This window comes from Macrobrachium rosenbergii, chromosome 47 (genome assembly GCF_040412425.1).
Source record: "Macrobrachium rosenbergii isolate ZJJX-2024 chromosome 47, ASM4041242v1, whole genome shotgun sequence".
Classification (NCBI taxonomy): domain Eukaryota; kingdom Metazoa; phylum Arthropoda; class Malacostraca; order Decapoda; family Palaemonidae; genus Macrobrachium; species Macrobrachium rosenbergii.
The window spans coordinates 32005670-32017743 of record NC_089787.1 but is presented as its reverse complement, the minus strand read 5'-3'; the positions used below and the strand labels follow the sequence as shown (position 1 = coordinate 32017743).

Below are 12074 nucleotides of genomic sequence, written 5' to 3'. Positions count from 1 at the left end.
AAAAAGATAACCACATGATGACACAAGTACAGGCAGTCCCTGGTTTATGGCGTGGGTTCTGTTTCCGACGGCACGCCGTAAACTGGAACATCATAATTATATTGAGAATAATTGGCACTTACTGCGCCATAAAACCGGGTAACTGCGCTGTAAGACTACTTAGAACGCCGAAATATTTGGTTAATGGTGCTGTGAGCCAAGTACCTTTAAGTTGGCACTCCATAGCCCGGGGACTGCCAGTAGATGTACAGGGTGGCACCAACTTAAAGCATTCCAATCTTATGGCGCTTTTTCAAATACATATATCAACAATTGGTATTTAGTTACGGCACTTACAAGATTAGTTATCTAGTTAAGGCGCCATAATTATTTATTAATAAGCACCAACTTACACCAGAAATCAACTTATGGCGCCCCACTGGAACTGAACCCACACCGAAGTCTAGGACTGCCAGTAATTTACAGTGCCCCACTGGAACAGAAACCACACAGAAGTCTGGGACTGCCAGTAATTACTATTATTCAGTACAGGCAGTCTCCAACTTACGGCTGGGGTTCCCTTCCTGTGGTGTGCCATAAGTCAATTTCTGCAATAAGTCGGTGCTTATTAATAAATAGGCACCATAACTAGATACCTATTCTTGATAAACTCATTTGAAAAAGTGCTGTAAGATCAGAACACCATCAGTTGGTGCTGCCATAACTTGTGGGTGCCCTGTAGTTCAACCAGACACTGATCTAATGCTGTACATTGAAATAAAAAAAAAAATATACAAAGTCTAAAAACACAAGAAATTTCACAATACAAAAATAACAGACAAGGAAACTCATGAAAATGGTGCATGTGCATCAACCATATCAAGGTTTTGGACAGTTCTAAAAAATTCATGTGAAAGTTTAAAAAACTATTAAGGTAAGTTAATCCCAAGAATAATGATGACGATTACAAAAAACAATTTCTAGAGAAAAACAAAACTATAACTAAAACAACAGAAAGTAGTGTAAACCATAAAAATCTCACTAGTGGAAAAAGTTGACTGTCTTGGCAGTTTCCATTCTGGTCAGTCTCTGGTTTGTATCAACATTTGTGCTAACTACTTATAGGTGGCTTCTCATCCCAAAAATACTGCTCTCTCCTATACTCTGACCAGCACTGACACCCATGGTATCAGCTGTCAATGGGGCCAGTCAAACACTGCATCATCCAAAACCATGCGATGAATAGTAGCCACTTATTCCTGGTGACATAAGTTTATTGATGCCCCTGCCAATTCTTTTTAATAAAAAATGTTACACTACTAATACTGTACAATGAGAAAAAGTGAAGAAAATACAAGTTCCCATAGAGGGGTAGTGTCAGTGCACTGTAGGCATTACTAAAGGTTGTGTCCTTCAATTTTTCTGTTCAACCACTCGCCCCATCTCTTTTCAGTGTGAAGCACTGAATGGTTGACACTGCCACAGTGCTTAGCTTCATAACCAAACTTCAATAAATCAAATCATACAAGCCATCTTACAGTTTATTTATAAGAAATCATTTATCATAACACGGATTCACAAAATCATATATTTAAACAATAATAATGACAAACTGATATGAGGTATACATAATTCAGTATAAAATGGAATAACAAGGACTTAATCCTATAGGAAAGTTTAAGATTATTTCTGATACACTTGTCATAGTAGATCAGTACATTACCCAAATTAACTTCAAGAACAAAGTGAGATTTGTTACAAAAAGTACCTACATAAAAAAAAAAGGGTAAAATTACCCAATTTCCCTGTATTAACAAAACTGAGATTTGGTACAAAATGTCCCTGGATTAAAAAAAGGTCAAATTACAAAGTTTTCCTATATTAAAGAAAAAAAAGTCCCTAAAAAACTCTGATTATGATTCCTACTGTATATTAAGAAAAAGTAATGTCCTTAACAAACTACACATATGCCCCCTATTAAGAGAAAGTATTGTCCTTAAAAAGGTAATAATGTCCATAACAAAGTACGTATATACTTCCTGTATCAAGAAGTAAGGTAAATAAAAAAAGGTAATGTCCGTAACAAACTACATATGTGCTTCCTGTAAAAAAGGTAATGTCCGTAACAAACTACGTATGTGCTTCCTGTATTTAGAAAATGTAATGTCCACAACGAACTATGTACACGTTTCCTGTATTAAGAAAAGGTAATGCCCATGACAAAATACATAATGCATATGCTTCCACTGATTAAAAAAAATGAAAAAATGCTTTTGCAACTTACTTCACTTTACTACTAAACTAACTTGATTTTAGTTGTTTATACATTCATCTCGCACAAGAAAAACACAGTCCATTGGCCTCTACACAATGAAAATTAACAAATAAGATGAATGGATTAGAAACCACCAACATGGCTAAAATTACTAATATAAAAAAATACAAGGTTTATGGTTCTATTTTTCTAGGAACAGACCAAAGCCTTTTTTGTAGAAAGTTTTCAGCATGCATGTGTCAACCAGCCATGAACTTGGAAACAAGGGTATGCCGTGGTGGCGGTGAGGGGTGAGTGGGGGATAACCCCTACCCACACTATTTGGTCATTTTTTCCCTCAACCACAGGAAAAAGCAGGGTGGTGTAGGTGGGTTCTTCATAAAAGGGTTTGGTTGTATACCTGGGAAATATACAAATTGCCTTAATATTTTTTTTTTCCCAAGGGGTTACAAACAATTGCCTTTTATGCAGACTTACCCTTGAGGAAGTAGGTAGTCCCCGCAATTGGCCGGAGTGTGATCCTACCTGGAAATATCATGCTCCTGGTTACATATGCAATCGGATGACATAACTCAACCTTCTAACTGAATAGTGAAAAGGTTGATCAGAGAAGCAGAACTCTGGACTAGAATGGCCTCTTCATGCATGAACAAACGGTACATTGAGGAAGGCGTTCAAAGAACCATGACATCTCCTGTAGGAAATTTCACATCTGTTGGAAGCTTGTCAGTGGCTATTACCATGCAATGAGTTTAGAAATAAAGTTCTAACATACCACTTTTCCCCCGTTACAGAAAAGGGGAGAAGGAAAATATGTTCTAGGATTAAACTACATTAGAACTCTTTGCTTGTTATGTAAACACCTGCATCTCATCCGTCCTGGTGTGTACTTCAGCCCATATTTTGCTTTTGTAAGCACAAAAGGAAAGGAGTAGTCTGATCACTCACCATCCATACTCCTAGACTATGCCAAACTTGGGTACTTTGAAAAGACACTTCTCTGAAAAGAGCTCAGGTGACTACACTACTTAAGCAGACACCACAAGTCATACAGGGAAGGTAACCAAGGACTCGTAGGGGAAACTCTTAGAGGTGGTAAAGGACTGGAAGCATGCAGATAGAAAGATCTTCAAGGATCCAGCAACATCCTCGGTAGGGTATACACCACAGATGATACTGGTGAACATCTACTGCCCTTCTTCCTACATTTCCCAAACTTGACTCACTTAGGAAAGGAAAAGACCCACCAGCATATTCTTCAAAAGGAGGAGAATTAATGCACGGGTTTTACCCCACAAAATGAACAATGCTTATTTGGGTCTATCAAAGTGGGAGACATGAAGCAACCACATGGTTGATCAAGTTTCCCACACCATTGTTGCTTGTTTCATCTCCACTAAGAAAAACAAGGCAACAAAGATGTTAGAGACAAAATAAAATCAACAAAAATGTAAATACAAGACTGTAATGAGCTACTCGTCCAAGTCCAAAGGTCACACAAGACAGAAGAGTGGTAAGTCTGCTCTACTGGTAGTGATACACAATAAGACCGGAGAGTAGAGTAGAGAGGGATATTCCCCAACTTCCCGCCCCCATCTATAACATGGCATGCCCTTGTTCCAACGTTCACAGCCAGTTCATGCATGAGAGCAGAAGACCCTCCAAGCAGAAGGCAATGGTTTGTGTCCTTGCAGGAACAAATACAATTTTCAGTGTATATAAGGGTGAAAAGATTGGACTATGCATAAGATGTGTATTATTTTCAAGGGGTATGTATGTGAGAATGGCAGATATCATGTAAACAGATAAACTGGTCTATTACACCAGAAAGTGCCAAGTCTTGTTAGCATGAATGGTCAAGGCATGCCTGATTTAAAGGCAAGGTAGAGGGCAGGTCAGCAGTGTAGGGGAACCATTTAATAAGGATGAAAACGGAATGACATGCAGACACTTTTAACATGGGTGAGAAAGGGATGAAATGCAAACAACTCTGATCTTCTACCTTCAGAGGTCACAAGTGTTGTCAATCACAGGTAAATGACAAAAGGAGAAATTCCCCACTTCTAACAACATAGAGTACTAGCCTGGTTGAAGAATACATCTGATAGAAAGGGTAAATTTCAAACAGCAGAAAAAATATTGTACATCTTCAGCACATCTCATATCATCATCACAGCTCATAAAGTTGTCTCCACCACCAGTGTCACAGCAGTATCATCTACCAATAGTTTTGAGAACTGAACATCTACAACTGAACAGTAGATGCAGTCCCACCTCTAGCCTTCCATTTGTGTATGCCATGAATTTTGCATCTCTTACTGACACTGATTTACAGTTAACAAGTTTTTAGACACGAGGAAAAATGTTAGAGAATACAAAAGTAGCACAATAGAGGTCACTGGGAATACAAGCGAAATGACATACACAAAGACCTGGACTAGAGTAAAAGCACAAGACACAGGAAGGAATTCAACAATAAATACTTTAATGGTGATGATGCACATTTTAAAATGCTGATAAGACTAACAACAAAATGGAAATAAAATATTCGCATCACAGTTTTGCTTTGTAGGTCTGGTTAAACTTCTTTTATAACAATATTAACATATCAAATAGTGCTGGATGCTGCTTGGGAATTAGCTGGGGCATTTTACTGCTGTTTGGCAATAGCTGGAGCATATCACTGTTTCTGAATATCATCAAAAGTATGTCGAGCACTGCATAACAAAATCACTACTAAAAGCATTTAGTTAATTTAAAACGAAATAAAACAAGAAAAGTCATTGGTATAAAGTTGAAAAGTACATTAAATTTCTTTTAATCAAGACTCCCTGATAAACTGCAATGTTCCAGCTACAGTATGAAAATTTCTTGTTGAAAGGATATTCTTATGAAATACTTCCGCTGCAAGTTTTGGCTATGGTTATTTCAATTTAAGTTTCTTCAAAAAAAATATAGAGGAAATATATTAAAGGTCTCACTATTAACCAATTTCAAAATCATAAGACTTTTGAAACAAAATTCTTAAGTTTCCCTATAAAGAGTCCTCAAATATAATGAACATACAAACATGCATACTGTAACTTAACCATAATGAAAGTAGCATGACAAATCGAATGATGAAATATCAATTTTCAGTAGGAAAGAATTATTGTTAATAAATAGTTTAACCACACCACAGAACTAATTATTTTTCCTCTCATACAACTGGCCGGAAGGATCTGTCTTTATTAGTGATCATGTTTGGGTTATATTTATTAAATTACAGTTTCTTAAAAATACAAATTAACTGAATTTGAAGAAAACCTTCCTACTAAAACATTGTGAATATCTTAGGAAGACTTAATGGTAATACATCTAATTCAGTTAACAAAACTCAACTAGTCAAGTTGGGACATATATGCTTCTCTAATATATTAAAAGCAGTTATCAAATTTAAAGCTACCAAATGAATGGTTAGCTAAACATTCCCAACTGATTATAGACTAAGTAATCAATATGTGGTACTCTTAGACGACTATATCACATCACATAAAACTGGGTTGTAGTACATTTCTACTATAAAAGAAATATATGAACAATACTGAACGATCTACTATGATCCAAAAGACTTACTCAGTATCAGAAGAGTTTAACATTAAAATACAAAAATAAACCTAACATTTCAAGGATGTATATGAGTAGAGAAGGCAGGAAAGGAAAATATAATAGTCATGTTGACAATCAAGAGGTCATTCCATAAGTTTCATAAACCTTTTTCAAAGGAACTACCTAGTTCAAATCAATGCAATGAGGAAATGTTTTAGGTTAATTATACTAAAGAAATACATCTCCATGACTACTTTAACAAGTTCTGCCTAATTATATCTGTACCAAGTTGAACTATACAGTTATATCAGTTTTACTAGGTGGATATATTTCAAGTACCTACAACGAAACTACAGTAACCGATAGAAAACAAATACAGACCAGGAAGATTTCAAAAAGCACCATAATTGTGCCTGTGCCAACATGAACAAACATTTTCAGTACATGTGAAAACCTGCCTTCTCTGATCATAGTTGAATACCTTGAGAAAGATTGTATAAAACAATGAAAAACCTAAAGTACATCAAATTCAGTAATATATCACCTTACAGATTCTCCCCGTACAGGGGTATTAGCTACAGTGCGTCATGCAAGGCACACTGTGGGCAGTACAAGTTTCTTTGCATCAGGTCTTATAAATGTGACTCAGTAGCCTAAACTACAAATGTGTACACTGTCTTACACTACAACGTAATGCCAAATTTGAAATCATGAACCAACACAATTTAAACAAGATATTTTACTAAATCCACTATCAAAAACATACTTCTGTTACTACACCTATCAAATAAAGCTTTCACAAACTCTATCCAAATATACAGTACAGTACTGTATTTGATTACCTAACAACATAACAGCAATCAATATACTACTTCCTAAATATAGGACTGATTGTTCTTTGTACAAAACTCATAGCAATTCATTCATGCTGTAATGTATAAATCCTATTTTTTAACTGATCAACTGCTTCTTGAGATAACTATTACATATCAGTGGTAATAAAAAATTTGCATTTATAAAAACTACACAAGTTTTCTTTCACTGGGTGACTGAGCAAATGTGGTTTTTGAGTAATTTAGTACATAGTATAGTGCCATACTTGACATGTTAGCAAGATAATTTCGATAAAAATAAGAATGAATCCATTATGGTAAAAATGTGAATGAATCATTTACTAACATACTGCAGTAAAAATTTGTCAGATGGTTAACTATAATACCACACTAAACTTGTGCACATTTTCCTTGTATTTCCTGCAAAACTAATATGTTGGTCGTTGTGTTAAAAATGTTACTTTCAATAATGCATTCCTCAACTGTATATAGCATTACATACAGAAAATAAAATGTTCAGTGTCACAAGTAAGTAACACAAGAGGTAAGCGTCTCTTGTTACTCAATGCTCAACACTCCATTCTCCATTCTGGGGCTTCTGCTAGCTCTCGGGCACTTATTTCTTCGACAGATCCTTCACCCACTACAGGACCTATGAAAATAAGATTCATTAGTAATGAGCCTGAATGACTCAAAACAGCCTGCATATATCTTAAAAAAATGGTATCTTGCAAATCTTAATACATAGTTAAAGTACATGTTATCCAGTCAAGCAAGCAATGTTTTCTAAGCTTTCAATGAAAAATCAAGTACAACTGATCTTATTGAAATCCTGATTTCACCACTTTCAAGATATTCCAATGGCATTGGACACATTGTAAGCGTATGTAAAAAAATAATAGCAATATCAATGTGAAATTAATATCATACTAGTTATGAGCTGGCATCTTCATAGTAAGAATGCATTGTATTCACCCACTGTTGAATTCCATTAACGATGCTAGAACAAACTTGTAGCCATTTAATTACCAGCTTGATAAAATATGAAACTAGATACCTACATTAATACTACTTCTCAAAACCTATTTTCTTCTACGTATTCCACATCTGTTGTCAAAAACCTTTTTCCTCACTGTCTGCTTATTCATTCTTTGTTATAAAGCTTCTTTCCTTATCTACTCATCACTTCTTAATCAGCATATCAATTGTTTCATTTTAAAACAAAAAAACATTAACCATAAATGCACGACATATCTCAAAACATGGAAACTTCTGGAATGAGTCAAAAGATCCTACAGTTTTGCTTAGGAAATAGTGAGCAGAGTATTTAAGATCTGTGGTCTAAAAGAATTTTATTCCTTTACAATTTACCATACAAAAATTGAAATACAGGCAGTCCCGGTTTACAGCGGTTCCGCCTTACGTTCAAGCTTTTCAAATATATTCATCAGAAATTAAGATCGGAAGAAATGGTGGCAGAATAATCATAATTTGAAGGTTTTTTGAAGTAAAACTCAATAATAATGCAGTTTACATCGTTTTCAATCAGAGCATTTAAGGTTTTCTTATGATTTTTGACGATTTTCGACGATGTTCCGGCTTCACGACGATTTTACACGGAAAACAAACCGGGGATACCAATAAACTAATGGTCATCAGAAGAGAAATTTAACACAATTCCTCACAGCATAAACAAATTTACCATGTCTGTATTACTTAAATTTTAAAAAAATTCTCTTCATGGATAAGTAGAGATTTATGTTCATGGATAACGTTAATTAATGATTTTGAATTTTTTGTGTTTGAAAGTACCAGAAGTCACAAGTAAGCCTTTTGATGACCCCAGAACAAGTATCATAATGTAAATAGTAACTACAAAGCAGTAAGCATCAAAGAAAATTATTACACTCCACAGTTGCTGTCAGCGAGAAACAGGACTGAAGGGACAGGCACAATTTGGACTGGATCACTTGATCCACAAAATCCAACTGTTTTTGTATTAAATTTCTACTGTGGCCTTCATCTTTGTATTAACTGAAGATTTTGTAGAAGTGTTTATATTACATAATTTCATCAAGTTTCATACTAGTCCTACTAAATTTAGGCATAAACGGGTTCCAATTACAGTACTATCTAGCATAGAAGACCTTCCTCTTGGGTTGGGATAGGGCTATGAAGAATGCACCACTCAGCTTTTACAATTCACAGTAAACTTTTGAGACTTATTTCGGGGGAAAAAAGTGAGTGTCTCTGAAGATTTAGTATAATAAGTGTGTTTATATTACATAATTTCAGCAATTTTTCTCATTAAGTTCTACTAAATTAGGCATAGACAGGGGTTCTGATTACTATCTAGCAAAGATAACCTCCGGAGTTAGGATAGCACTATGAAAAATGCACCTTCAACCTCTAAGATTCACAGTAAACTTTGGAGACTTAATTTAGAAGGAAAAAATAGTGCCTTTAATGGCATGAAATATGGTATATATTGTCTTGCTATTGACGTTTTTACACCCCAATGACACTCATAATAATAAAGGGGAAAAGAATTATGAGCACTAGTTAAAATGAAAAAGATATACTTACGGAGATTTAACATGTCAAAGCGTCTAAGGATGTCGTCATAATCTTGTGTTTCTTCAGTCATTGGAGCCCCACAGTACCCTTTCCTCTCTCGCACAAAGGTCAATAACTTATTCCAGTGTCTGAAATTGCATAATTAAGCTACCTATACAAGTCACAGACATTAATTTTAATAAATAAATAAATAAATAAATAAATAAATAAATAAATAAATAAATAAATATATATATATATATATATATATATATATATATATATATATATATATATATATATATATATATACATATATAATTTTTTTCTCCATACAAGTTTTTTGGGTGCCATATGTTACATGCATAATAAAAACAGCATTCTTGTAATATAAGCTGGAGGATTTGTTGCTACATAAAATCCACATGGTAATACCCATGCATAGTCCAAACTTACAGCATGAAGTGTGCATTATATACAAAAATTAATTATATTTTACATTATCTGTACGTTTTGCCAATGTTTCTGAGAAGTTCTGTTATCTAGTAGCCCAAAAGTGTCTCCACATAGCAAACTGATCCACATGAATTCTCTCCATACAGTAGTATGGATTACAACTTTTCACAAAACAAACCAAGAGTGTCCTTTGCCACATATAATTACACTTTGTACTGTGTCCAGCATATCCCATGTTTGCCAGCCTTTGTCTATCAAACAAATTGTAGCCTACTGTGTAGGCACCAATCAGAATTACAGGTAAGTATGGAATTTCAGATCACTTTTTGTGTAATTGTATGTAAAGAGGCAAGACTGAAAGGAGGGATGGGTGTGGCTTTATCTGCCAATAATGGGTTATTATGATCATATTTTTAAAAGGGATGGGTGTGACTTTATTTACCAATAATGGGTTATCAGGTGTGTACAAAAAATGATTTTCTGTAAATACTACATTAGTCACACATAGCCAGTATAACCATTTGTGTGTCACTGGTGTAACCAAACAATTGAAGGAGTAGAGGGCTGGAGATGAAAAAGATCTAAAGCAAATTCCACATGTGAATGTGCTGGTATTCAAAGCCTTGCCAAGTATCCAGCAAGTAGTGACTATGAGTATGAGATATAGCACTCACCAGCAAGATGAGGTACAAAGGTTACTTTGAAAGTCACTCCCCATAAAAATCAAGAGAAATGATAAATAACACTAAGGTAAGTGCAACCAAATGTTTATGAGTTACATTACCAAAGTAAAATCTAGTGATGATAAAAAGTGCTCACCAAATTTTGTTTCTTTCTGAAGTGGTGTGAAGAAAAGGCTCAAAGAAAGGGGTTCGCAGGTTTGTCACAAATAACTTGAATGCCCTGATGGGACTAAGATCCCCACAAGGAGAGGAAATAACAGGAAAAGCAGGGATAGCAAGAAGCAACTGTTAAGTGAGGAGCACTATAAAGATTTAGGAAACAAACCCAGGGCTGAAGGATTGCACAAAAGGTAACCAGCTCTTCAAATGGATCACATTTGCAGCATGAAGCTGACATGCTTCTATAAGGTCCAAGGTCACTGGGAAGCAAATTAGTTTTCATGGTCAAAATAACTAAGAAAGGTTTACACTTACAGGCAGCATGAACCAGGCTCTTAAACACCAACATCAAATCCCACCTAAGGGGCAAACATCATGAGGGCTCTTGAAAGATTTACCAAACTGTTTAATGACGTCTAAGACATCCCAGTAAACGATGAAGTTCAGACCACAAGTAATGATGACACAAGTAAGAGCTGCTTTGTATCCTTTACCACAGATAAAGATAGTTTCTTCTGCATTCAGATGGATAAAGAGGTTTGCAAATACTGGAATACACTTGAATGCAGGAAATTTCTTCTCACTCTCTCTCTCTCACACCTTTACTAGATAAGCTCCATGTGTTAAGATGTAGTAATTCCAGTCAGTTGTGGGATTTGTGAAAGTGTGGCTCTTTTCAGACATTTTTTTTCCACAGCATAAGAACCTTAGGCTTGTCAATGACCACATCCAGAGGGCCCATAAACCACTCTTCCTGGGGCCAGATTAGAGTAATTAAGATCATCCTGATGTATGATGACATTTACAACTTCACTAGGGCCTGTCTGAGCAGGCCCATGGGGGAAAGGCATGTACACTCAGATTGTCCAGCAAGAGCTTTAAAGCATACATCTTCAGACTGCTGAATCCATCTGGGGGACAATACATAAGCAATTTTTTGCTCATGGATATTGTGAACAGATCAAGAAGAGATGTCCTCTCTACCATACAAACAGCCCTGGAAAACTCTTTGCTCATTAACTACTCCGAAGGAAGACCTTGAAACTTCCTGTTGATGTCCTCATAATTTGTTAGATGTGAAGTTGGAATAGTAGGGTGAACAGAGACTAATGCAGGCAAGAGAAAGCAGTGCATTACCTCTGAAAACACTGACAATGTTTTTTGTGTCTAATTTCATAGGCCTTGAAAATATATGTTAATGCTTTGGATAACTACACTAATCCTTATGAGAAGAATCATCCAGTAACATCATTCTTACAAAAATCAAAAAACAAATAAGGTCACCAATCAGTCAACTCAAATACTAAATAATACCTAACAATGACCATGGTGAGCACAGTGCAAGATGTCTAGTCAGCAGTGTTTGAAGAATAAGTAATGTTTCTGGTCAAATGACAGGGGAAGCCCTACCCCTTACACATTTGTTTTCAATTGCTTGCTTCAATTACTACACCAGCTTTTGCTAAAGATATTCACGTATAAGATGGAGGTTTATATTCTCATTGGAACAAAGGGAACAAAATTAATACCATTACAGCCAAGAAT

The 12074-nt window shown here is 35.4% G+C and overlaps 1 protein-coding gene across 3 annotated transcripts in view; it reads right to left on the bottom strand.

Annotated features, from left to right (window-relative positions):
- Positions 1 to 1506: 1506 nt before the first annotated feature.
- LOC136830737 (putative helicase mov-10-B.1) overlaps positions 1507 to 12074 on the bottom strand; it is a 61165-nt gene continuing 50597 nt past the window's right edge. For all 3 annotated transcript variants that reach the window (XM_067090546.1, XM_067090544.1, XM_067090545.1), the window contains exons 22-23: positions 9262 to 9380; positions 1507 to 7327 (exon numbers count right to left, since the gene is read on the bottom strand). In XM_067090546.1, coding sequence (XP_066946647.1) covers positions 7245 to 7327; positions 9262 to 9380 — 202 coding nt within the window. In that variant the 3' untranslated portion in view covers positions 1507 to 7244. The remainder of the gene's footprint in view (positions 7328 to 9261; positions 9381 to 12074) is intronic.